Source organism: Leucopleurus acutus, assembly GCF_964270905.1.
Source record: "Leucopleurus acutus genome assembly, chromosome: 2".
Classification (NCBI taxonomy): Eukaryota; Metazoa; Chordata; class Mammalia; order Artiodactyla; family Delphinidae; genus Leucopleurus; species Leucopleurus acutus.
The window spans coordinates 177,715,540-177,741,852 of record NC_139143.1 but is presented as its reverse complement, the minus strand read 5'-3'; the positions used below and the strand labels follow the sequence as shown (position 1 = coordinate 177,741,852).

The following is a 26,313-nucleotide window of genomic DNA, read 5'->3' as shown; positions in this document are numbered from 1 at the left end:
AAGAGGAGAATCCTAAAGTTCTGGGTGGCACACACTCTGGGGGCAGACCCCTGGGATAGAGGCCCAGCTCGAAGACCTTCTAGTTGTGTGACCGCGATTTCCTCACTCATCTGTAAAATAGGGATGATATGAGTATCCACCTCATGGGGTTGTTGGAAGGAGCAAATGAGCTAATGCAAATACATTGCATGGCACGTAGAAAGTGCTCAGTGGTAGCTACCAGTATTATTATTGTTGTTGTTGATGATGCTGTTTATCCTGGAAACCTGGGTCCTGGCACAGGGACAGTCCTCTTGTGTTTCCTCCAGGCAACCCCAGCATCTCTTCCCAGTTGCGGCCCTCGAGGTTCCGAGTGGTGAAGGGTCTGGGCTACTAGGAGCAGGCACCCGGCTTGGTGGTCCGGCCCCCTCTGCCCCCGCCCGGCCCCACATACCCACCGCGTAGATCTCGATGCTGATGGTGAAGATGGAGTGGGAGCGGGAAGAGTCCTTGTTCATCAGGGTGTAGCCAACCGAGCGGTTCTTCCAGCCTGTCTCCATGACGCGCTCGCACTGGGCCACACTGTGCACCGTGTGCATGGAGAGCCCCTTCACGTACACCCCCTTCTCCGAGTGCTCCTTCAGCTGCGGGCAAGAGGCACGGGTCAGGGCTCCCTGGGGAACCTGAGGGAAGGGCCCAGCTCCCACCACCTCTGCCCTCCTGCAGGGCGGGTTGGCACCTCGGATTCCCTGTCACAGGTTGGGGGTTTGTCCTAGGTAGAACCAGCCTCAAACCCACTCCCGCCTCTCCCTTGTTGTGGGACCTTGGGTCAGTGACATCATCTCTCTGAGCCTCCGTTTCCACATCTGTAAAATGGGTACAAGATACCTATCCCTTAGGGAGGTGGGGAGGATTCTGTAAACTAAGGCTCGTACAACGCATGGCACGATGCCTGGCACATGGTTACTGCTCCATAAATGGCAGCCGCAGTCTCACTGCTGTTAGTGCTGTGGTTGTGAAGGTGGCTTCTGGTCTGGGGCTTCAGCTCCCGGGGGCCGACCCTGTCTGTAGTCATTCACCCAAGGGCTCTGAGTGCTTCTCCCCTGACCTGCCAACGTGGCTTCTGCTCGCCTCCCTGCCGCACCTCCACGGCAACAGGAATGTTCCCAGACCCTTGGATCATGGCGGGCGAAGGGCCATTTGCCGCCCAGAACTCCCACTGGCCCCCAGCCCTCAGCGCGATGGCAGCGAGTAAATCAATTTATCTGACTGCCGCGTGCTTGCTCTCCAGGCAGCTGAGCTGTGTTGTTGCTGACACAGAGCTGTGAAAAGCAATGTGAGAGGACAGAAAACCACTCTGGGAAGAGCAGGATGAATTAGGACAGAAGTCATCTGTCCGCCGTTCTGAGCCAGAGTAGGCTCAGATGCTTTGCCCCGGGGCAGCTTCAGGGTCCCAGGTGGGGCTGGGCCCCTGCTGCAGAGCAGGGCGGGGGGCAGAGGGGGGCAAGCGCAGGCTTGCCCTGTCTCCCCAAGTCTGGAGAAAGAGCCAGACCCAGACCGAAGGACTGGGTTTCACGGAACAGATAAGCGACGGAGGCAAAGAAAGGTTAAGTGGCTTTCTGAAGGTCACACAGCTATTAGTGGCAGGGCAGCACTGGGGTCACTGGCAGTGGAAGACTCCAGAGGCAGGGCTTGGAGAGAGGTTGCAGCATCCTGGAGTAACTGAAGTTTGATATGACAAAGGGCTGACCTTGACCTAGAAGGTGGCTGCGAGGACGGAGCTCAAAGGACAGGAGCAGGAGACCCTGCAAACAGAGCAGGGCTTGATGGTAGCCTGGGATGCTGTGTGCCTGCTTTGGTCACTGCCACACTCTCAGAGGCTAGACGCCTGCCTGGTACATGCTAGGCACAGGTGACGGATGGCTGCTCCTGGCCTCAGGAAGAACGCAGTTTCCTATCCAGTCAAACAGACTCGGGTTAGAAACCTGGTTCTGTGACTCGCTAGTTGGGGGAGTCATTTTGCCTCTCTCGGCCTCGGTTTCCTCATCTGTAAAATGAGGATGATAAATCCTATTTCCACAAGACTTTTGGGAGGATCGAAAAGAGAATGGATGTGAAAGGAGCTCTGTGGGGGTTTCTGGAGGGGGTTCGGTGAACACAGATACCAAGAGGATGAGGCCGTCCTCTCCAGCCTGAGCAACCTCACGAGCAGGAAAGGAGGTCAGGGGAGGCCTCCTTTGTAGGAGGTCTCCCACCCACCCTATTTTTAGGCCCAGGAGGGCTCGCCCCCTCACCTCCCGACCTTCTGGATCCCTCCACCCCTCCCCTGCTGTTCCGGCCTCCATCCACCTCCCGAGTGTCAGGCGCCAGCCCCGCCCCGCATTCCTTGGTAACTGTTCCTCCCGGATGCCAGCCGGAGCGCGGTCGCCATGGCAACCAGCTGGGACGCGGCCGAGTGCGGGGGAGCGGCGCGCATGCAGGACGGGACCACAGCCGGCCGGGAAACGCCCCCATGGAGGTGCGGGGTCCTGCCACTGGCCCGACGCCGGCTGCGGGAACCAACTGGAGAGGCCCCTGAGGGCCCCACCTCCGCCACCCAGCACTGAGCTGGGTTCCGTGATGGTGGTTCGTGGTGTTGGGGGAGGGGGTGTAATCGGCTTCCCCAAATCCCTTGCTGGCCCTCGCTGATCTAACCACTCTCATTAGCAGAATTACCAGGCCCTGGGCTGTGCTGTGGGGCCTGGCCACCTGGGTGTAAATTCCATCTCCACCCTTTACTGACTGTGCCCTTGGGCTGGTTCTTGAACAGCAGCTCCTCCTAAGGCTGTTGTGAGGGTTATACAGAACCCAGCTGTCCCTGCTCTGAGAGAGCTCCAGGCACCCATGGGCAATGTCTCTGAGCACATCTGTCACTGGCGGCCTGGCTTACCAAGCCTGAGGCCTGTGGTCCAGCTGGACCACGTACAGGCAGCTGCCAGCCCTTGGGCCCGCAGGGCCTGGGTAACCGAACCCATCCTAGGGTCCATGATATGGAGGAAGTGGAGGGGGCTGGCAGGGGCCCCGATGCTGCAGGCTGGCCTTTCGGGGCCGACAAGCAGGAGCAGCTCCCTGTGCCTTGCTCCCGTCCCCATGTCCCCGTCTGGGGGCTGAGTTATGACTCAGCTGCTCCAGCTCCAGGAGAGAGAAGACAGTGGAAAGACCCCAGCTGGGTGGCTGGAGGTGCCTGTGTAGAAAGGGCAGAGCACTGCCGTGTCTGCGAGGAGGTGAGGAGGAGGGGGCTGGGGGCCCGTCCTGGTCTGGACGGGGACTGGGGGTGGGGGGAGGTCACACCCCTGTGGACCTGCTGTAGTCTGTGGCCTGACCTCCAGGGTCTTCCCAGTAAGTCTCTGTTGAATGGATGACTCAACTCATGAATGTTCCTCCCTCACATGGAACCCCACTACTCGCTTCTCACTGCCCCCCGGGTTTCCTATACTTCCCACCCGGAAAAGTCTGGGAGGAAAGCACCTGATGACTCAGATCCCACATATTCTGGTATTAGCGCCATTACTAGTAATTTGCTGTGTGACCTTGGCCAAGTCCCCTCCCCTCCCTGGGACTCAGCTTCCTCATCTGTACCATGAAAGGACTGGACTTAGAAGCTCTCTAAGGGTCTTTCTGGCTCAAAATTTTAAGGATTTTCCCATTATCTGGCCACAGCACAAGCAAGTTGTTTTTCAAAACGGCTGCTCCCTGCGGTCGGATGTGTTCAGTTGGGCCATACAATGGTTGCGGGTCAGAGAGGAACTCACAGTCCCTCCAAATGAAGCCAGGACAACTGGAGGGCCTAGGGGCAAGTGGGGGGCTCTGGATCTGAGCAGGGAAACAGCCCTGCCCCACATGGATGGGGTGGGACGGGACCCAGGGGATCCCAACGTCCTGTCCAATCTAGAGGTCAGTGAGGGTCTGGAAGACTGGAGGGCATCGGCAGCAGCCCCTTTATCTGGTTCTGCGCCCCCTCCCGTGGCTGTCAAGGCCTGTTCCCTGGGGAGATTTAGGCAGTTGGGCCACGGAAAATGTCCAACCCTGACCCTGTGGCCACAGGCAAGTCACCTCCTCTTTCCCAGCCTCCGTTCCTCATCTGCAGAATGGGAGTCTCCATAGCAACCTCCCAGGACTGATGCTCATTAATGACTGACATCCCCCAGCTCAGGCATTCTGACTCTGAAGGAGGTAGTTCAACTTCCACCGCTGGTTGTGGGCCTCTTGTGGGGGGCCTGGGGGCGGGCATTGGTTTCTTGGTCAGATAAGAAGCCCCAGAGTCTGGAGGCAGCCACCAGCATGCTGGCCACAGATCTGGGTCAGTCTCCCCTCATTGGGCTCCTCCTTGGACTTTTTTTTTTTGGCCACGCCGTGCAGCATGCGGGATCTTAGTTCCCTGACCAGGGATGGAACCCAGGCCCCCCGCATTGGGAGTGAGGAGTCTTAACCACTGAACCACCGGGGAAGTCCCTCCTCCTTGGACTTGACCTGGCCCATCCAGGATTCAGAGAGTCCCAGAGGGGAGACATAACTAAGCCTTGCCCAAAGGTCCCGGACCTGGTCCAGCCTTGCCACCACCTGGCTGTCCAGTCCTGGCAGGTCACTTGACCTCGCTGGGCTCCCCAAAGGGTCAGCCACGTTCTGCCTATCTTTTTTTTTTTTTTTTTGCGGTATGCGGGCATCTCACTGTTGTGGCCTTTCCCATTGCGGAGCACAGGCTCTGGAGGCGCAGGCTCAGCGGCCATGGCTCACGGGCCCAGCCGCTCCGCGGCATGTGGGATCCTCCCGGACTGGGGCACGAACCCGTGTCCCCTGCATCGGCAGGCGGACTCTCAACCACTGCGCCACCAGGGAAGCCCCATTCTGCCTATCTTGATAGAGCCCTCAAAGCATCTAATTCTGCTTCACCCAGCTGGGAAATGATGTCCTTTCATTCTGATTCTAGCCTTTCAGGAGACTGAGGACAATTTACGAGGTGAGCAATGCTCAGTGGCCAGTTGGGCCAGCCCTAGTTTTTTCTGTCTTGAGTCCATTTTGCAACCCCCAGGTCATATTCCTCATCCTTTCTCGGAATCCCAATGGCACGAAAGAGCTCACACGTCAAGCCCCTACTATGCGCTGACCCTCTGCTCAGCAGCTCACCCTTGTTACCCTCTTCAATCCTCACGACAACATTCTGAGGTCATATCATCGATCTTTGGACACCTCCACACCAGACCGCTTTCAGAGGGGGACAAGGTCCCAGAATCTGAGCCCATCGCATGCTTGCGATGCAGGAACCTGATGTCACACAGATCTGGGCTCAACTCCAGGTTTGGCCCAGCTCCCTGCAGTTGAAGCTCAGGCACGTTAATTACCCTCTGTAAACCTCCCTTCCCACATCGGTAAACTGAGGATAATAATATGGGTATCCCCAACTTTCTCTGAGTTCAAGTCGGAAAGAAATCCGATTTTCACTTTTACCAAAAAAGCCTTTATCGTACTAATGTCAGTCTTTCATAAAAGCAAAGTGGAATCAAGATTTTGGGAAGCAGGGGATACTCTTCCCTTTATGCCATTTCAGCTTTTACAAAACACTCGCTCTGCTTTCTGATAGTGGGGGAAACCTGTATCTACCTAACGAGGTGACTGGGAGTATTAAATGGGATAACATGCCTAAAGCAGTGAGTAAACAGTAAGTGCTCAAAAAATGATCACTATTACCTTTTAAGCTTGAAAGTCCCTTAGAATTTTTCAAAATAATTTTTTAGAAGTGGAACCCTTTTTTCAAATGAAATCCGTCACCAAATTCCATCTATTTCAACAGATGTAAGTGGCACTGCCCCAGAGAAGGCCTCCCCTCCCCTTGCGTGGTGCTGGTAGGCCCAGTAACCCCTCCCCTGCCTCACAGACTCTGAGACTACTCCAAAATTCAAGTTCAAAACTCCCCATTCTAGTCTGAACCAGCGCCTGTGTCCTCAGGACCCTTCCCCATATTTCTGAGGGAGCACCCCCAATGCCAACCTCCCCCTCTAGCTGCCCCCACCCACCCCTGCCGGGGCTGCACCCACCTCCAGCTTCTGCTTGGTGTCAGTACCCAGCAGGTCACGGACGTCTTCATTGTAGATCTCCAGGTAGGAGGCCCGGACCAGGAACTTGGTGTTCTCTGCACACTGCAGGGAGAGCACAGATACCTGAGCACCCGCTGCCTGGACATCACAAAAGGACATCGTGGCAGGAGGTGTCCCCGACCTCACCTGACCCTGCCTGCCTGGCCAGCTCTCCCCTCCTCTCCGGCTTCTCAGAGGGGCATCATTTTCCTACTGCTATGGACCCATGCTCTCTCTACAAGCCTCATGGGAAAGGAAATGGGAGAGGCCTCCCCACTGTTCAGGTAGAGAGACCAAGGCCACGGGGAAGGCCTGGACCAAGCACTGGCCCTGGGCTAATCCCCGGCAGTTCTTCCAGTTGCCTGATGTTCCTGTGGGTCATCAAAATGAGTCCCAGGTGTAGTACAGTGGGCTCTGCAGCTGACTCGTCCCTGCTTTGCCATTTCCCAGATGCAGGAATGTCTGCGCATTCATGAGTGGTCAGCAGGGCACGTCTCACCTGCAGCCTGGACACTGGGATAACTGGTCTGGGCCCAGCCCATAAGGGCTCCAAGCCTTGGCTTCCCTATCTCAAAAATGAGGATAACAGCTACCTCCTGCGCCAGGGTGGTAGTGAGATAATTATGCAAAGGGCTTTGCACAATGCTTGGCCTGTAGCAGCTGCTCAATTAAAAAAGGAAGCTATGATTGTTTACAGCCATTTCTTGGGCCAGCACTCTGGGTCATCATATCCATGTGAAGTGTTATACGAAATGTTAAAATCCAAAAATGGCAGGAGGAAAACACAGCAGATAGAATTTTCTCAGCTTTAAGTTCTCCCATCGCCTCTTCAGAAACCAGAGCCTGCGTCCGTCTGCTCATCTGTGCCGCGTCAAGGCCGCTCTGACCGCATCCCACAACCGCTGCCCAGGTCAAAAGTGCTCTGGGATCATTCACGGTAACGCCTGGGGAGCCCAACCCTGCCCCTTCCATCCCCCAGGCCCATACCTGGACGCTCTCGAAAATGTGCTCGAAGGCCCTAGGGATGATGCCTCTTTGGCAGGGTGGGTCAGGCAGGCCCTGCATGGTGAAGGACTTCCCGCTGCCTGTCTGGCCGTAGGCAAAGATGGTGCCGTTGTAGCCCTCGGTGACGCCCTGTGTGGGAGGACACAGCCCAGGGCTCAGCTGGCCGAGCTCAGCCAGGCTTGGGGCCAGGCCCGGGGCTGCAGGGCTGCCTCCTGACTCACAGACTTAGGGCCCCTCCCTGGCTCTCCCACCACGGTGGCACAGGGCTGGGGGAGGGCAGTGCAGAGGTGAACGCGGCACAGCTCTGTCCTCAAGGGGGTCACTGCGCAGTGGGGTGGGAGACTGTCCCTGTGTATGGCTAAGAGCCTGGCCGCCATCCTTTACTGACTGTGCCCTTGGCCTGTCCTTATTCAGGCACGTGGAGCCTCAGCTTCCTCACCTGTAACAAAGGGTAAGAACAGCACCTCCTCTGAGGCTGTCGGGAGCTGTACACAGGAATTATTTCACGTGCTGGCACACGAAGTGCTGGCACACAGAGGTAGGTGCTCCCTAAATGTCTGCCTGGAACGTGCGGGAGACAAGACATACACACGTGATCCTCATATGAGGTGGAGGTGCATGTAATGATGGCGTACAGGACGGGCAAGGAGAGGGAGTGCCAAGAGGGGGAGACAGAAGGTGCAGGAAGCGCCAGGCAAAGCTTCCTGGGCAGGTGGAGGAGAAAGGGGGAGCAGAAAGGGTGGCTTGGATTTTAACAGGTGACAGGAAGAGGAAGGCATTCTAGGCTGAGGGGACAGCCTGAGCAAAGACCAGAGAGGTGAGAGGCTGAGAGCAGGTGGAACTTGGGCGAGGGGGATGGAGACGAATCTGGGAAGAAGCAGGAGGCAAACCAGGTGGCATACCCAAGGGCATCCTTCATTCACTGATGCGATTGTTCTTTCCATAGGTACCGACTCTCTCCTCTGAGGGGGACTGGCTGGTGACAGAGCCATGAACCAAGAAGACACCCTAGTCCCTGCCCTCACCCAGCTCATGAGATCACAAATTCTATAACTTAGTATGGGGGCAGGGGAATCCTGTGTTAGAATGTGGGCCCAGAGAGCTGTGCCCAGGCCCCCAGGGCCCAGGTGGCATCTGTGCCCGTTTCCACTGCAAAGGCACATCCTGTAGGGACTTCCCTGGTGGTCCAGTGGGTAAGACTCCATGCTCCCAGTGCAGGGGGCCCAGGTTCGATCCCTGGTCGGGGAACTAGATCCCACAGGCATGCCGCAACAACGATCCCGGGTACTGCAACTAAGACCCGATGCAGCCGAAATTTTTTAATTAAAAATATTAAAGAAAGGGCTTCCCTGGTGGTGCAGTGGTTAAGGGTTCGCCTGCCAATGCAGGGGACGTGGGTTCATGCCCCGGTCCGGGAAGATCCCACATGCCGTGGACAGGCTAGGCCCGTGAGCCACAACGTCTGGAGCCTGTGCTCCGCAACAAGAGAAGCTGCTACAGTGAGAGGCCCGCACACCGCGATGAAGAGTGGCCCCCGCTCGCCGCACCTGGAGAAAGCCCTTGCACTGCACAGAAACGAAGACCCAACGAAGACCCTTTCTAAAAAAATACATTAAAAAAAAAAAGAAAGACCCATCCTGGCTCGGGATCCCCAGGGACTGCGGGGGAAGGAAGACTGGAAGTCACGATCCGCAGCTCATCAGAGGGCCAGGTGCTACACACCAGGATGAGGCCCCTGAGGTGTGGGAGAGCCGTGGCAGACCAGTCACCCAACCAGGAGCCTCAGAGGCAGGGCACGTGAAGCCCCAGGGACAACACGGTGCAGTGCCCGGACCAACAATGTCACCCAGACCTGCCAAGGGATTCTATATCAAAATAAATATTTTATATGCACTGTCCAGTAGGGCAGCCACCAGCCACACCAGAAGTGCACCTGATGCGACTGAGGTACTGAATTTATGTTAATTTACATTTAAAAACTGAAGCAGTGTAAAATATTTTCCCATCAAACACAACTTTATTTTTTTGTGTTTCATTTCATTTGAACTATGGACACTTAAACACCTGAACTGAGATGTGCGATAAGTATGAAACACACGCCCGATTTTGAAGACTTAGTATGAAGAAACAATGTAAACTATCTCCCTAATAGCTACTATACCATGATAGTATCTATTATTATGTTTTATTGAAATGATAATATTTTGGATACTATTGGGTCAAATAAAATGGATTATTAAAATTAATTTCAGGGACTTACCTGGTGGTGCAGTGGTTAACAATCCGTCTGCCAATGCAGGGGACATGGGCTCGATCTCTGGTCCAGGAAGATCCCACATGCCACGGAGCAACTAAGCCTGTGCACCACAACTACTGAGCCTGCGCTCTAGAGCCCACGAGCCACAACTACTGAGCCTGCATGCCACAACTACTGAAGCCCGCACGCCTAGAGCCCGTGCTCCACAACAAGAGAAGCCACCGCAATGAGAAGCCCGCGCACCGCGGTGAAGAGCAGCCCCCACTCGCCGCAATTGGAGAAAGCCCGCGCGCAGCAACGAAGACCCAACACAGCCAAAAATGAATAAATAAATAAATTTATATTAAAAAAAATCAAATAAAACTGAAATTCAGTTCCTCAAAAGCAATAGCCTCATGTCAAGTGCTCACTTGCCACATATGGCTGGTAGTCCCTAACTGGACAGCCCAGATACGGAACATTTCCACCACTGCAGAAAGTTCTGCAGAACCACGCTGCTGTGAAGTAGAAGACAACTTTACATGCATTAAGGCAAAACATAAGATTTCAGAAACGCTTCACCCATCAACTGATACCTCCAGACCCACCAGAGACGTGCGCACACACGGAGCAGGTCCTAAACGCCAGCCACTGTCCACCCCGGGTTCTGCCATGTTCCCCGTATTATTATTTACTAAATGATTTTCATGAAATCGAACTGTTAATTGACTCTCCTGTTAACTTGATGTCATCCTCAGCAGTAATTCCCGGAAGCTGCATTACAGGCTGGACATGCTAAATATTTCTTCTACTTCCCATTAAAACCAACGCGTAACTATTGAAGTTGAAATAACAGCATCTGTGCTAAATTGCCTCACGTCCCCTTTCTGTCCTCTCCCAAACGAACAGTTTTGTGTTCCGTCCAGGGGCCAAATTCTACTGCATCGATGTCTCTGGACACCAGGCCCGTCCTCAGTCTGTCCTGGTAGAAGCCATGGGACCTGGTCCCCGCGTGGGTTGGGTGGTGGGTCATCAGAGGCGACTCTAAGGTCATGGGTGTGAAGCGGGGAGGACGGGGAGATGGCAAAGCCACTGGCTGGGAAAGAACCCACAGACCAGGCAGCGGGCCAGGTGTGGAGGCGAGGAGCTCAGGGTAGGACATGCTGAGTCGGCTGAAAGGTGGGTCTGAGGTGGACAGCTCCCAGGACAGTGGAAGAGGTCACCCAGTGACAGAGGAGATCAGGAACAGAGCCTGGATTTAAGGGTGGGGGTGGGGGTGGGGAAGGGAAGGGTCAGTCCGAAGTGCTGAGGGCTTCGTGCAGTAGGAACTGAAGGGAAGGGCCTGGGCAGGAGGCTGCCTGGAAGTGGTCAGAGCCCAGCAGGACAGACACACAGCCGCCCGGCCTAAGGATGCAGCTACTCCTGGCTCCAAGTTGCTGAACCATGCTTTGCATATGATTCACATGCCGCTCATTTAATAGAGGCAGCAGGATGGAGCGTGGAGACCTGGCACTGCGCTGGGGATCAAAACCACCAGTAACTCATTCTGTGACATTCAAGGTCTCCGTTTCCTCGCCAGGAATGATGCCTCCAGCTCTACATATGTCTGGTGAAGATCAAATGCTACATGCTGGTCTCCACCTGAAAGGCCCTTTCCTCCACCTTCTTGCCTGGCTGACTCCTCTCATCCCGGTCTCAGCTTAGATCTCACCACTTCCAGGAAGTCCTCCCTGCTTTCCCATCCCCTCCAAGCCCAGGTTTGCTAGCCTTCTCTATGCTGCCAGAAAGTCCCCCAGGATTCTCCTCCCACTCATCACCCTGGCTTGTAGCTACTAGCTTAGCTGCTCCCCCACCTGATCATGAGCTGGCTGAGGGCGGCGCTCCCCACGCCTAGGATGGGGCCTGGTATGAGAACACTATTTGTTAGCTGAATGAATGAATGAAAAGGAACATACGTCATGTTGAGTTTGAGGCTCTGTGGGGTGACTGGAGGTGGGGGTCTGACAGAATCCCCTGTAGCAGTGAACTCGGGACAGAAGTGAGCGCTGGAGAGCTGAGGTAGCCACTGTCTCCTTAGGTCTCCCCCTCTGGGCTGGGGCTTCCTGGGAACCTTAACCAAGGGAGGCTTGCTCAGGGGAATTATTTCCGCGATGCGGAGGGGAACCCATGAGCAAGGCTGAGGCCCTGGAGAAGGCAAAGCCAAGGAGAGCTCAATCTCGGAATCTTCCAGTCTCTGAGGGGCGACCCTGGACGGGGAAGCAGAGGGGCCCTGGGGACAGAGCTCCAGCAGGTTGCTGGAAGCATCAGCGTGGCTGACTCTGACTCACCGTGCAGAACGGTCTTCTAGGAGCTAAGAAGCCAAGGTGGAGCAGGCAGCTCTGGGAAGAGAGCGCTCCTGCCATCCAAGGACCATTCAAGGTGGACATTCAAGGACCCGGGGTAGGGGGGCGGCTGGACCAGAGGACCGATTCTGGTCCCTTCCAGCCTGGGAGTCCAGGATGGTAGGACAGCCTGGCCATCCCCAGAGCGTGGTACCACCCTCTGGGGAGAGCTGCCCTCTTTCCCTGGGCATCTTCTACAGTCACGCCCTCACCACTGGGGGGCTCTGGGTTCCAGAACACTTCCACCCTCACAGGCGGTTTTGACTGTGGCCAAAGGAGGTGCTCTGGGGGATGCTAACTGGCCTGCCGGCCAAAACAAAAAGGTTCCACAGGCAAATACCTTTTGGAAATGCTGGGTTAAATAAGCCAAACTATTTTCTCCACCGCAAGACTCCCCAGAGCCTCAAGTACCCTAATGTGCAGCTTCAAGTGAGGGAGGGTGTATGCAGCACTTCCCAAACTTTTCCTTTTTTCCTGAAACAACCTGTGACATCTCACTTCACTAGCGATTCGATGCACAGCTGGGGAGATGGTGGTAGCAAGGAAAGAGCCCTTGGGCCAGGAGTAGCTCCAGCCCCACCTCCGCCAGAAACTCACTGTGGGAGCTTGCCATGTTTCCTCCCTATGGGCCTCAGTCTCCCCATCTGTGAAATGTGAACCTCCCTGTCATGCAGCGCCAAGGAGCTACCTAGTGTGAGAGTGTGAAAAAAAGTAAAAGCCCTATAAGGGGCAGAAACTGTTGTGGCCTCGCTGTTCTTCAACCGCCAAGGAGGAAGGTAAGTCAGACCAAAGGTAAAGGGTTTCCAGTTCTCCAGGACCAAGGCCAGGCCAGCAGCCTTCTCTCTGCAGAAGCAGGGAACTAGTGAGGGGGCGGAGGAGAAAGGAGAGGGGGAGGGGGAGGGGGAGGAGACCTGGGGCTCTTAAGAGGAGGAGGCTGGGGAAGTGGCTGGAGCTTTTAGAGAAGTCCTGAAGGTGTTGGGTGAGGGTGGAGGGCAAGTGGTCTTGGGGGCTGGAGTTCCTGTGGGAAGCAGGCTGGAAGGATGGGGGTGAGGACCAGCCTTGGCACCGGGGGCAGTGGAGACATTGTAGACGGGTTCCAGCTGTCTGCTGACAGAAGTCTTCAGACTAACCTGCTGCTGTCCACCCGCGCCCCTCCAGTAAGGGCCTTCCCGCCCTGCTTGCGGGCAGGGCAGTCCCTCAGGATCCCTCCGAGTGGTTCCAGGTCCCCCAGGTCCTGCCCAGCGGGTCCTCGGAGGCGGCCTCGAGGGCATCCTCACCTCCACCAGTGGGTAGGCGATTTCGTTGTAGATCTGCTCGGTAAAGTGGTCCACGTAGTAGGCGCCGTCGAAAGTGAACTGCTTGGGGGGCTGGTCGACGGCGCCCGGGTTCTGGATGAAGCACTGGCCGCGCGCGGAGTCCACCGTCACCACAGGCTGGCAGTTCAGCTCCAACTCCCGCTGGTTCATGGGGCGGCAGCGCACCACCACCTTCACCGACTCCGAGGCCATGGCGCCGCGGCGGGGGTCCCCGGCGTGCGGCCCGACGTGGACGCCGCGACCAGGACACAGGACCTCGGGGCGGGAGCCGCCGGGGCGCCGGGGCCGGGGGGCGGGGCCTCGCGGGCGGGGTTGGGGCGGCGGCGGGGCGACCGGACTCCTTGGGGGACGCCTCGATAGGAGGGTAGGGGCCGCGGGGGAGTCTCAGGACCCGAGCCGGAGCCGCCGCCTCCTCCCGCTCCCGGGCTCGCCCGTCCCTGAGGCCCAGACCGGGCGCGGGCAGTGGGGCATCAGCGCTGCAGGCGCCGCCGCAAGACCAGAGTCCCCGGAGCCGCCCCAGCCGCCCGCTAGCACGGACGCCGCCACGGCGTTCGCGGTTGCTGGGCAACGCCCCTGGCGTCACAGCCCGTGCCTCCCGAACTTCCGCGCGTTCTCCGCGCCCGGCAGGCCCCGAGAGCAACCCCCGGCTGGAGGCCGGCGCGCGGGGGCGGCCGTCGGGGAGGACCGGCACTGGCTTTGCTGGAGCATCTGCCGGCTCGGTGCCAGATGCTGCACAGCCGTTTTCTTCTCCAGTCCCCACAGTCCGAGTCCAGAGAGGTTAAGCAGCTTGCCCGAGGTGGCCCAGGGGAGGCCAGGCCTGACTCCACCTCGGAGAGAAATACTAGAGGAGAGGCCTCATCCGGGGATTAGAGACCTACTGAGAAAGGCAACAGGACCTTGCTGCCCTTTATCCACATCCCTGTGTTGACGCGGGAAGGCTGTCCCAGAGCCTATCACAGCCCCGGGGACAGAGCAAAGCTTCCCTCTAACGCTGCCCCTTGTTTTCATTAAGACTCAAGATTGAGAAACAAAACAGAAACCTTTGAAAGCTGGTCTTTCGGTTGGAGAGGCTACCTGGCCTCTCTCCCCACCCCCACCCCGAGCACAAGCCCCTCCCGAAGAGCGGCCGCCACACCTCCTCTACGCCCCCCTTTGCACAGAAATTGTCAGCTACGCACCTGCCGGGCGCGGCGATAGATGCCGCGAGACAGCCCAGTCCCCGCCCTCCAGGTGCCCAGAGTCTAGTGGGGGAGGCTGACACTTGAAACAAATGTCCCACAAACAAAAATCCCATAAATAAGAGTGTTAACAAACTAAAGGACCAGTTTTATGGAATATCTAGCCAGGAAACCTCCCCCAGGCCGGGCAGGGGTCAGGGGGCAGTCAGGGCAGGCTTCCTGAGACTGAGAGATGGTAAGGTTGAGGAGTTAATCAGGTAAAGGAAGAAGAGGAAGATGAGGAGGCTTGTACAGGCTGTGCAAAGACCCTGTGGCACGTTGCAGGAGCAGAAGGAAAACCCGAGTGGCCAGAATATAAGGACTTGAGTCTTTTTCCCGCAGGAAATACCCACTGAAGGTTTTAAGCAGTAGAGTCATTGCTTGAATCTACCTACCCAATTCCTTCAAGACCTCCTGAGCCCCGGAGGACGGTCTCTGTCTGGTTCATCATTCAGCAGCAGTGGAAGGTATGGTTGGCAAACAGAAGCGAAGCCGGCAAACCGGACAAAGACCTCGGCTTTCTAAGGAAAAGTCTGTACTATACAATCCGAAGAAATGCATTTTATTTATTTCAAGTCCACACAGTAAGGAGAGCTGGGCTACCCAGGGGGCACTGGTTGGAACAGAGAAAACTGTGGTCTATAATTGAGACATTGAGGCGTCTGCACATGTGGGTCAAAAACCTTTGTACTGTGTGATCCATAAATGCTGTGTGAAGGAATGTTAAAGTACTTTGGGAACATTCCTGACACCTTGTCCACACAGATAACTTGTGCAACAAAATCCATCCCTTACAGAGGTTAAGACCAGTTATCAGGTCTTCTTAAATGTGTGACACTCCAGGGCTGTAATCCTGGGCCCCACGTCACCAAACCCCTCTCCTTGCCAGGGAAATGGGAGCCTGGGGCCTCCCACGAGGGACCAGGGCTTTGCCCAGGGAGGAGATGGGTTTTGGTAGTAATGGCCGTAAAATGAGGCTGGGTTCCCACTCACATTCAGTATAAAATCAGTACTGTGGTTCCAGTGACAAGAGCCCCCAAAGGACAGCCTCCTCCTATCCCTTGTGACAAGAGTGACTAGGCCCCAGCCAAGACCATTTGCTGAGCCAGAGGTTGTAAGCTGGGAACACCAGGCCTGAACTCCTGAGGCTCCTCCCTTCTTTTTATTCCGTTGGGGTTGCCCTCTTCCTTCCAGGAGTCAGAAGTCTGTTACTTTCAAGACGCTGAGCGGTCACATCCCCTCCCCAGATGGGGGAGAGGGCAGCCCCCAGACTCATGACTTGGCCTCTGCCTCAGGAACAGAAGTGCATCCAAAGAGAACTTGCTCCCTATCTAATCTGGTAGATTCATGCCTGTCTGTCAAGTTTCCTTATGCAGGGGAATACCCAGATCCGTCGTCAGTCACCGCAGGGCCATTGCCTTAGACTAGCGTTATTTCCCTGGATGGCCCCCGACTGCCGCTGAGGCCAAGTACCCTCTGGCAGGGCCCACATCAGTTCTATCTTTGGATGATTCCTCCCTGACCCCCATCCCCAAGGGGGCTGGCCTAGTGAAGTGGCCCCTGACAGATGCCCATTAAGGGAAATGCCACCATTGGGGGGCTTCCCAGGCAGCCACCAAACCCAGTCTGGCCTGCAGGATGAGTGGAGCAGGACCCTGGTCACCCCTCTAAGCCTGCAGCTCACTGCTGGCCCCTCCCGGTCAAATGGCCAAAGAAAGTGAGCCTGGGTGGGGCAGGGGTGTGTGGGCGGGGATGAGACTGGGACATCCCTTCCAAGTAAGCAGGAACCACAAGCCCGTGGATTTGAGTGGAGAAGAACCAGCCTTCCTAGTCTGAAGGTTCACTGAGATTCTCTGCCCTGTCGGCCCATTCACATCCCTCTCTGCACACAGGTGTCCACCTGCATGTGGGCTTTGGGTGGCACGGCTCTTTGTCCGTCCTGCCCTTTCTGCACCCTCTTAACCCCCACTCTTCAGAACTCAAGGGAAGACTCCTTTAGCCTCAAAGGACATGGGAAACAGGCCTCGCTCCGTCAGCCTGGATGGAGCCTCCAAGCTCCATCACGTCATCCCTGTTTCTCTCACGGAGAGGGTGGCTCGTCCCCATGCCTTCGCCCAAAGTGAGAACCCACTCCTGCCTCCCCAGATACCTCTCCCTCACACGTCTGGCTGCCTGGGTCAGGAGCTCTCTGGAGACGCCCAGTCAGGGCCCCAAGGCCTGGCCTCCTTAGGAGAGGGCTCCACCTCTGCTGGAGCAAACCTTCCCGCCCACCTTGGAAAGCTCCCCACCTAGGAGTAAGGTGAAGCCCAGAGAAGACAAGCACCCAGTCACGCAGCAAGTCCACGGAAGCCTGGAGCTCTGCCTGCCCCTCCTGCAATCCTGACAGGCCGTGTGAGAAGCCGCTGGCGATCCCCACTCTCGGGGCTCTGCCCACAGGCAGGGCAGTGATGGAAGACTGGTCCAAAGGGCAGTGACTGGATGGAACTGGTGCCCAGCGGGGTGACAGAAGGGCAGAGCAGAGCAGCCTGCTGAGGCCCAGGAGCCAGGGTGAGGCGGGGCCTCTTGGCGTGGGGCTCAGCGTCCTAGCCCAGGCCCTGCAGTTCTGCCTCGGACTTGGCATGGCCAAGGGGCCGGAGCGTCCGGGGAAGCCTGCCCTCGGGCCCGCAGTCCTGCTCTTCGTAGCCGGGGTTCAGGCGGCCCATGTCGAGGGAGCAGAAGAGGCTGCGCTCCGTCCCAGCGTGATGCTCCACCAGGGCCTCCAGGCTGGGGAACTCAGCCGGCAGGTGCTGGTGGGGGCGAGGAGGGGAAGGGACTTCAGCTCCAGCTCCCCCTTCCACACAACCGCCCCCTCACACAGGATCCTGCCCCAGGAGGGAGGAGGATATTCGAGCCCAGAGAGGACACTGTCCTGCTCACAGCAGAACCACACCCCGGTTCCCTCCCTTTCTCTCCTCCCAGCCTGGACAGGACTGAGGCACTCGGCGTGGAAGTAAGGCCACACATTTAAAAAGTCCTTCCTGCCCACCCCTGTCCCTGGAAACCTGTGATCAGGCCAAGACTCCAGACCTAGAGACTCGGAGGCTGTGTGAGCTTACGCAAGCCTCTACCCTCTCTGATCAGTTTCCTCTACTGCTAAAAGATGAGTTAGGGTGTGGGAAAGCGTGACTTTTTAAAAGCCGGGATTTCTGTAAAAATGTGAGGCATGACCCTAGCCCAAGACTCTACCTCCCCGGAGCGAGAGAACTTAGGGTGGAGCCAGCAGAGTACAGGTGGGGCCAATAGGCCAGTGGGGGCGGGGCCAGAAGGGCCAAGGACGAAAGAGTGGATGGAGAGTTAAATAAGGGGTGGGGCCAGAGAGAGCCAATGGGGGCCCGGGATGAGGGTGAGGAGGGCTCAGGCCTCAGTGGTTAGGAAAGGGCGGGGCTGGAGGGCGAGGGGCAGGGCCAGGAGCACTGTTACCTCCACGCAGTAGCGGCCTAGGTGGTTCCGGAAGACCTGGTGGGGCACCACGCCGCACTGTGTCCTCACCGACAGGCACCACTGGCCACTGGTGCCTGGCTCAGGCCACAGCAGGAAGGCCCCAAGCACGTCTCTCCGCAGCAGGGCGAGGGCACTGGGCCTGGGAGGGCAGAGGGGAGAGGCTGAGGGCGGGCCCCCTAGTCAGGACCCAGCCTCAGCTTGCTTAATGGCATCACAGCTCCACAGCATCGTAAACACAGTGCCTGCCCCAGAGTAGACCCGCAACGGAAGGAAGCTTTTAGCCTTCCCTTCTAAAAGGTTTCCAAGGGGGTCCTGATTGCTGACAACTTCAAGACCCAATCGGTAGAGAGCTGGCATTTAGGGAGCTGAACCCTGTGACAGGCCAGGCGCTGAAGGCTTTACCTGAATAACCTCATTTGATCCTCTCCACAGCCCTGCAATGAAGGTCCTTTTATTACCCCCACTTCACACTTGAGAAAACTGAGGCCCACGGTGGGGAAGCCCCTGGCCTGAGGTTCCGAGGTCAGGAGGCCTCCGCCCAAGTGCAGGGATGGACACGTCTCAGGGCCTTGGGGGAGCCCACAGCCTATTTCTCTGATGCCCCCCCAAAAGGGCTGGGCACCCCCTCCTACCTCGAGATGCCAGTAAAAGCCCAGATGTTCTCCGTCAGGCTGCCCTCGCTCTCCACCAGGCATGAGGGGCCCCCAGGACCCCGGGGCCAGGCCTCCCACGCGTCAGGAACTATGGAGACCATCCAGGGCTCAGAGGAAGAGAGGTGGTCCCCTCCCACGCCCAGCCCGGCCCACGCCCACAGGCCTCATCACCGCCACCGCTCCCGGCCCAGTCTGCACACATTCTGCTTCCCCAGAGGCACAGCAGCGCCCAGGCACATCTCCAGGCACAGCCCCTCCCCAGTCACAACACATCAGCAGCTACGCAGTCGCCTCTGCAAGCCCCTGGGCACGCAGACCCGGCTGCACCCTCGCGCCCTCCCTCGCGTGGACACGAGGCCTCAGCACTCCCGGGCGCAGGCATCGACAGTCACGGCCCCACAGACACGGACGCTCAGGCCCACCCTCGCCGACTCGCGCAGCCGTGCCCGGCCACTCACAGGCCTCCCGAGCCGACAGCTGCAGCTGCGTCTCGTAGGTGCAGGCGCGGTAGGCCCCGGAGCGGATCACCTTGCTGCGGATGGCCTTCTTGCGCACCAGCGTGGGCGAGCAGTACGGGTTCCCCAGGCGGGCGTGGCGGGCGCCCCCGCGGCTTTCCGACTCCGACGGCTCCTTCTAGGGCACCAAGAGGACCCCGCAGGGGCGGCCAGACTCAGGCCCAGCCATTAGCCCCTCCCACGGAAGTCCAGCACCCGCCCCTCTTGATCCCCAAACCTTCGCCCAGTTCCCTTGTCCATGGCCCACTCCCTGGCTGGGGTGCCGCGTACCCCACTGCCCCCAGGCACCCCTGCTGGCAGCCGCCCGAAGGAGACCAGCGCGTTAACGTGCTGTGAGAGCTGATCACGGCCGAGGGGTTCCCGTACTAGGCCAGGGGTGCCCCCAGGGCCCGACAGGGGCTTCAGGGGCACGTCCCCTACGGGTCCCGGGCAGGGCTCAGGCCGTGCCCGTTCCTCAGGGTGCTGCCAGAGGTGAGCGAGCTGGAAGGAGCGGCAGAGCAGCAGGTGCAGGATCTGGACCTGGGGAGGGAGAGGGAGGCGGGCTCAGCTGGGGGAGGTTTCCTGGGGGCCTCCTCAGGCATCACCCCAGGCACCAGGGGGGCATGCAGCCCCTCGGCGTGGAATGCTCTTCCCCATTCTCCCTGGGAAAACTTCTTATCCCTCAAAACCTCACCACCATGCAGCATCCCCGACCAGCTTCCTCTATTCATTTAACAAATACCGAGCATCTACCTTGTTCCAGGCGTCATGCTTGGAGCTGCGACGACATGAGCTAAATGCACTCCTAGCCCTAGGTTTACTACCCTCACCCTGTGCATTGTACCCTCTTGGGGGAGTGGCTAAGAGCCCAGGCCCTGAAGTCACACAACCTGGGATCCAATCCTGGCTCTGTCACCTAGAGGCTGCTGTGTGACCCTGGGTACAGCATGGCATCTCTGCGCCTCAGCTTCCTCCTCCCCACCTCCCTGTGCCCCTTTAATGAAAACGGACCACAGAAGACCCCCTGGAGAAGCCCAGCACTCTGGGGCCCACACATTCCATCCGCGACACACATCACCCAGGCCCAGCACGTTGGAACTGTGAGCTCCAGAAGATCAAGGGCCACGTGTCAACCACCTGTCACTCCAGTGGCCGGCCCAGGGCTCGACATACAGGGGTGACGGCAAACGCTTGCTGCGCGGAACCAAGCCCAGCCTCTGCTCGCCAAACAGTTGGCTGCCGAGGCTCCACTGCTCATGGCGGCCACACTGGCTTTGCCTTTCGGGATCTACCCGCCCACCCACTCTCCCCACGGGGCCAAGCACCAGAACAGTTCAAGCCCCGGACCCAGCCTCTGCTCTCAAAGAATTCCCGTGACTGCAGTTAGGGACAGACCGATGACAGAGTGCAGTGCGTGTCACAGGACCGCAAAGTGTGGGGGGCGGTCTGGAGGATTCAAGGTGGGCTCCACAGACACACGGGCTGAGCCTCAAAGGGCGAGTTGGAATTTGCCAGGATGAGAAGGGGAAGGGGTTGCAGGCAGAGAGAACAGCAAGGGCAAAGGCCTGGCAGTGTGACCCTCCGATCTCTAAGGGCACAGCCTGGTCCCCACCTCCAAGCTCGGGGAACGCTGAGGCCACTGACTCGCTTTGAGGGCGTCCTCAGAGGGCAGTGCCACAGCAGGAGCCGGGGTGGCAAGCGGTGCATGCCTGGAGGGGCGCGGGCCAGCGTGGCTGAGCCGTCCAGGGCCTCGGTCCCTGGAACCCACACTGATGCACAGCACGCCCCCCTCCGAGTGCTGCGCCCCCTGCCCTGGGCCCCGGGTACCTCTCCAGGCTGGCTGCCCACAAAGAGGTGGCAGAAGCGCTTGCTGGCCGGGCTCCGGGGATTCCGGGCCGTGAAGGCGAACTGGCAGTCGGCTGGGCACCAGGTGGAGTAGAGTATGCGCCTCAGGGCGTGAGCCATCAGGAGCACCTGGGGATGCAGCAGGCACACCGCATGGTCTGCAGCTGCCAGCCCAGCGTGTGCCAGCCCCGAGGGCCCCGCACACCCGCTGGCAGGCCTCCCGGGCCTGCTCTCCAGCCTGCACGCCCAGCTTCGGGCCCACCCTGCTCCTGGGGTGAAGAACTCTGCCCTCCTTCCAGGCCTGCCCAAACCACGCTTCACATGGGAACCCTCATCCTTCACAGGGAACCTGAGCTCGGGTCCCTTGCTCCCTGCTGCCGACCTGCTGGCTGGGGTGGTCATGCCAAGCTACGGAGCTGAGGGGCAGAGGGTTCACGGCCTGCGGGTCACGGGGACAGGCGGTTGTGGCCAGCCCTGGGCTTGCACGCCTGGTCTCTGGAGTCAGGTGACAGGGGTTCAAATCCTGGCTCTGCCACTCACTCTCCGGGTGACTTGGGCCGGTGCGGGCAGCTCTCTGAGTCCTTGTTGTGACAAGTGGGGCTGGGGGGTGAGCGAGACCTCATGCAGGTGGCACAGGCCCTGAACCCAGGGCCCCGCAATGCACAGCTCTGCACACATTTACACCAGTCCTAGGTGAGTGGTGCCGGAGTCGTGGGTCTCACAGTCTGGCACGTGGTTTAGTGTTCATCAAACACTGGTTTGCACCAACAGGAGGATGGCAGGCCAAGCAGGGGCTCCCAGTTGGCCTCCAGCCTGCCTGGCCCTGTTCCACAGTCATGAGAGGCTAGCCACAGCCCACTGGCCAAGCCCGGGGACCCACAGAAACCTCGTGGGGCTGGTTGGTCCTGATGCTCAGGCCAGGAGGTGGCCCCCGGAGATTCTGGTGGGCTGGTGGCCGGCGGGTGAGAGGGAGGAGAAACTGTCATCCACGCTTGCCAGGGCGGGAGGGCCTTGGAGAGAGGACGTCCAAAGGCCCAGAGCAGGCTGGGCAGCGGGGAGGCTGGAGGGGCAGTGCAGGGCTGGATGGAGGCGAGAGCATTCCCAGGGAGCAGGACACCTGTCCGGTCCTCACCTGCACCCACATGGGTTCCTACCTCACCCTCCCCGCTGTAGATCTTGAGGCCCTGAAGGCTGAATTTCAGGATGACAGCCCGGCGGCGGGGACAGTCCTGGGGGGGAGACAGTTGGTGGGGGGCAGACATTACCTCCAAGGCCCTGCCCTGCCCAGCCCAGCCTCTGCACTAGTCCCCCTGGGCTGGTCAGCCAACTCCACCCCAGCGGCCAGGGGACTGAGCCCTGGACAGGGACCCCCCCCAGGAGCCGGGGAAGTGTGGATGGCTCCTGGCAGACCAACCCCTGGGCCATGTTATGACCACCCCCGCATCTCTCCCACCTGTGGGGCACAGGTCATGACCGCCCAAGGGAGGGGGCCCCCGGGGCTTCAGGGGCGTGGCTCCAGGAGCCCGGGTGTGGTCCTGACTGGGCCCATCTCTCAGAACGGCGTTGGTCCTGCCCCTCCCTGGGCCTCACTTGCTCCATCTCTCTGAATGGAGGTTGGAACGGATCACAGGGTCTCGGGCCATTCCCAGGCCGACACCCCAAGGCTGTGATCCCCCGCAGGGAAGTGCGCTCCCCAGCCCCCAGCCCCCTACCTTCAGTGCCCACAGCTGCTGCTGCACCAGCCACGCGCTCTCCTGGGTGTCCAGGTCGTCCACGGGGAAGGAGCCCACGTACTGCTTGGGGGTGGGGTGGGGGGTGGGATGGCGGCGCGGGGAGTCAGGCCCATGGCTCCTGACCCCCGTCCTCCAAATCGCCCTCCACGCACGCACTCTGCTCTGTCGGGTAGGCTGTGGACGGTGACAGAGCGCGGACTCGGAGTCCAGGCTCTGCTACTCTCCCTGGTGAAGCCACTCGGCCCCTCTGCGGCACCATCGCCTCATCTGTGCACACACACTCCAGAGCTGGGGCCACCGAAATAGGCCCGTGACCCACGGCTCCTGTCCACCCCCAGGGCCTGCCACCCAGTCACGCCCATCGGAGCCCACCTCGTGGGGCGGCCCCACCCACCTGGGCAAACTTGGTGATGCACCTGGGCCGGTGAGGGGCAGGGCCGCAGTCGGAGGCTCTCCGGCCCCCCGCCCCGGCCTTCTGCATGGCCCCCAGGGTGCCCGGCTTCAGGGTCCGCAGGAGAGAAGGCTGCAAAGGGCAGGGGAGGAGGGCTGGCGCCCAGGCGGTCGAGCCTCAGAGCATCCGTCAGAGGCCACCAAGCTCTTGCATCCAACAAACCCTGCCTGAGCACTGGCTGTGTGCCAGGCAGCACCCCGGGCGCTGGGACCCAGGGGACACACGGCCTTGACCCAAGTGACAAACTCCCTGCCTGCCCTCATGGAGCCGACAGTAAGCTAAATAATAAGTAAGATATGGAATATGCTAGATGGTGGTAAAGCAGAGAGGAGGAAATGAAGGGCAGGCTGGGGTCGACTACAGCCGAGAAGGCCTCGCTGAGGAGTGAGCTTCAGGAAGGAGCTGGAGGAAGGGGGTGCAGACATGTAACCAGCTTGTGCAAAGCGCCAGGGGAGGGGGACAGCCTGGGAAGGCAGCACCCAAGAGGAGGGATGTGACAGCGGCGAGGACAGTCTGCACAGGCACGGAGGCGTGAAGGCAGCTGGGGCCCTGAGGCAGAACTTAGCAGAGCAGTCGCCAGGTTGGGATCGATCGGTCCTAAATGTCACACTGGCGCTCTGCCCTGTGGGCAGTGGGGAGCCACAGCAGGTTCCAGGGCAGGAGCTCTGGAGTCCACAGGGGCAGGGCGCACTGGATGGCCAAGGCTGCGTCAACGGGGCCCTGGCTCCTTCCGCCCAGCCTGACTCCAGCCCCTGCCAGAAGACCCCACCCCAGCCAGACCGGACACTGATGCTGAGGCAGGGGGTGGGGAGGGTGGACAACTGCCCCGGGGGTGCTGAGGAGCTCTGCCCCAGCCCACCCCAGGCTCTGGTCTTTCCTGGGGCCCCTCTCCCAGATCCACCAGAGAGGGAAGAGGAGGAAAACTGCCTTCTAGACCGTCCTCAAGGGCAGGGAGAGCACTTACTCCCCGTCAGAGCTCAGACCACAGCTGGTGCTCAGTGAACGTGGAATAAACTCGTCACAGACAGAATGGCTGAATGCCTCTGCCTAGGTCCCAGGGACTCAGCTCCCTCAGGCTTCCCTGGGGCCAACTTAGACCCCCACCTCCATCCCCCATCCTGGCGGGCTCCGTCTCACCAGGCTACTTGTAATCACTGCACTTGGGATCAGAGAGACCTGGGTCCAAATCCTGTGCGACCTTGGGCAAGCTGCCTCACCTCTCTGAGCCTCCATTTCCTTGTCCCCAAACCTGGGATAACATGAGGAGTCAATGAGAATTGAATGCAGGCACAGAACCCAGCACGATGCCTGCCAGGCTCGGAGCTGTGATCAACAAGTACAGTCTCACGAGGGATGGGGAACCCCCAAACCTGATGGTCAGGCAGGAGCTTGGGAGGACAGCGAGGTCTGACCACTTTCAGTGCCCTCCTTGCACCAGGCCACACCTGAGAAGAGACCACCCGGGCCAGGAGGGGGGGCCTGCCTGGGGGCCATGATTCCTGCCAGGAGAAAGCAGGGGTCAGACAGGGCGCTGGGCAGGAAATGGGTGCACCCGCAGGAGTCCTGGAGAAGGAGGGTTTGGGTGCTTTGGAGCTGATCCAGCGCCGAGGGCCCAGGAACGGCCCCTACCTCAGCCTGCCCCTGACCTTCAACCCCAGGCTCAGGCCAGGTGGGGGCACCAGCAGCAGTCGACCATATCCAATGAGCAGCCAGTAAGGGAAGAGCCAGCGAATAAAGGCCGCGCGGTCCCTTTGAAGACTCCCTGGCTCCGCCCTCCTGGCACCTCGCTACTTTGTGATCCTAATTATTTTTCACATCACGTCCATTACCTACTGTCATTTTACGTTTAAATACAGCAAGTTAGGTGTGTAACTGGCACAAGAGCTACGTGGCCTCGGTTCCAGGTATGGAGACGGGGCTTCCAGGGAACTCGCCTTTCAACTTCATAATCACATCCTGGGCTGGGCTGCCCGGAACCCGTGGGCGGGGTGGTGCGGGGGAGAGGGTGGGTGTGGGTGGGACAGAGGAGGCAAAGACCAAAAACCAAACGGGGCAAAAGGGAGAGAGCGAAGGAACCCAGGATGAAAAGGCAGCCAACAGAAGTGGGAACAGAGGAGTGGGGAGAAAGACAGTAGAAAAAGAGACAAAGGAGAGATGGGAGGAGGGAGAGATGGGGAGCACATTTCACATGCTGCCTGCGCTGCTGCTGACACAGCCCCTCAGATGCTAAGAGTGTTAAGATGGAAAGGAACCACGAGGGCTATGGCACACACACAGGCCAGGACAGCTGTGTCTAAGGCTGTGAACAGCCTCCGTCCTCCAGATCCAGAGCCGCAGCTTCCTTGGGGACACCCCAGGGTGCAGGCTGTGGGGTGCGGGTGGGGAGACCACTGGCCCTCTTATAGGTCCCCCCTTATCCCCCATCACCTGATCCTTCTCCTACCCCGGAAAACTGGAGGTTTCTTCCCCCCAAGCCTGAGAGGTGCAGTGCATTTCGGCTCCAGGCCTCAAGTTGGGGGCTGCCCAGGGGACCAGGGAGGGTGCAGGCTCACCCTAACCCTGGAAACAGACCCGCTTACCTGTTCCAGGCACAGACACCCACTTATCCCTTTGGATCAGACCTGTTTTTCTGAGGTTTTGCACAGGAGCCTGGCTCTGGGCCAGAACCTTCCTACGCAGACACATTTGAAATGAGACTGGGGCCCTTCTCTTGCTCCTCTGAGGTTTTCCAGGTGGCCCTGCTTAGAGACAGGGAACTGGATGAGTTGACTACCTCGAGGGTCACGGACAGAGGCCCTCTGCTGCACTGCACTGTAGCTGAATGGTTGTCATAAGGAGGGCCCACCTTCCAGCATCGTGGGAGACCACTCAGCCTGCAGACTCTGTGCTTAGTACATGGTGGCTCAGGAGGTGAAGTCACTTGCCCAAGGTCACACAGCATTCGGGGGAGCTCGGAAGCAAGCCTGGGTCTCTGGGGGTCTTTCCCAAGGCCATGGCAGCGCCCTCCTCCAAGTGAGCAGGGTGTCCACCTTTGGAGTCTGGTGGGTCCCAGCCTATCCAGGGGCAGGTGAGGCAAGGAAGCAGCGGCAGTGGCCCGGAACACCTCCGGTGCTGGGGGTGGATCTGATCAGCAAAACAGCTGCTTTCTCTCTCTGACTGCCTCCTGGGCCAGATGGTCTGGGGCTACCAGGGCCACTCCAGTCACCTGCCTCAGCTCCACTGGCTTTGGCTCAGCAGCACAGAAGAGCCCCCTGCCCCCAGTACAACCCCTGGTGCCACCCCTACCTGCCTGGACCACAGGATGGGACAGATTGAACCATGCAGCCTAGGGTCAAGATCGTGGACTGTGGGGTCCCACAGGGTTGGCTGATGTAACCAACAAGTCACAACCTCTCAGACTCCATTTCCTCAAG

The 26,313-nt window shown here is 59.0% G+C and overlaps 2 protein-coding genes across 4 annotated transcripts in view; both read right to left on the bottom strand.

The window, feature by feature from the left end:
- Positions 1–13,219, bottom strand: part of KIF17 (kinesin family member 17) — a gene marked incomplete at both ends in the record, with an annotated part of 47,621 nt that extends 34,402 nt beyond the window's left edge. For both annotated transcript variants that reach the window (XM_082834235.1, XM_082834236.1), the window contains 4 exons: positions 434–623; positions 6,051–6,152; positions 7,077–7,223; positions 12,989–13,219. In XM_082834235.1, the coding sequence (XP_082690361.1) occupies positions 434–623; positions 6,051–6,152; positions 7,077–7,223; positions 12,989–13,219 (670 nt within the window). The remainder of the gene's footprint in view (positions 1–433; positions 624–6,050; positions 6,153–7,076; positions 7,224–12,988) is intronic.
- Positions 13,220–16,826: 3,607 nt separating this feature from the next.
- Positions 16,827–25,549, bottom strand: SH2D5 (SH2 domain containing 5; the record flags this gene model as incomplete). 2 transcript variants are annotated; one of them, XM_082832853.1, is made up of 10 exons in its annotated part: positions 25,480–25,549; positions 22,844–22,972; positions 22,429–22,509; positions 21,871–21,945; positions 20,699–20,845; positions 19,163–19,411; positions 18,836–19,010; positions 18,357–18,465; positions 17,704–17,863; positions 16,827–17,030 (listed from the first exon to the last, which is right to left on the bottom strand). In XM_082832853.1, exons 2-10 carry the CDS (start codon positions 22,928–22,930, stop codon positions 16,827–16,829), a joined length of 1,287 nt encoding a protein of 428 aa, XP_082688979.1. In that variant the 5' UTR covers positions 22,931–22,972; positions 25,480–25,549. The 2 variants fall into 2 exon arrangements, with proteins under 2 accessions (XP_082688979.1, XP_082688980.1); XM_082832854.1 differs by lacking the exon at positions 25,480–25,549 and having other exon boundaries at positions 22,429–22,512; positions 22,844–22,975.
- Positions 25,550–26,313: the final 764 nt, after the last annotated feature.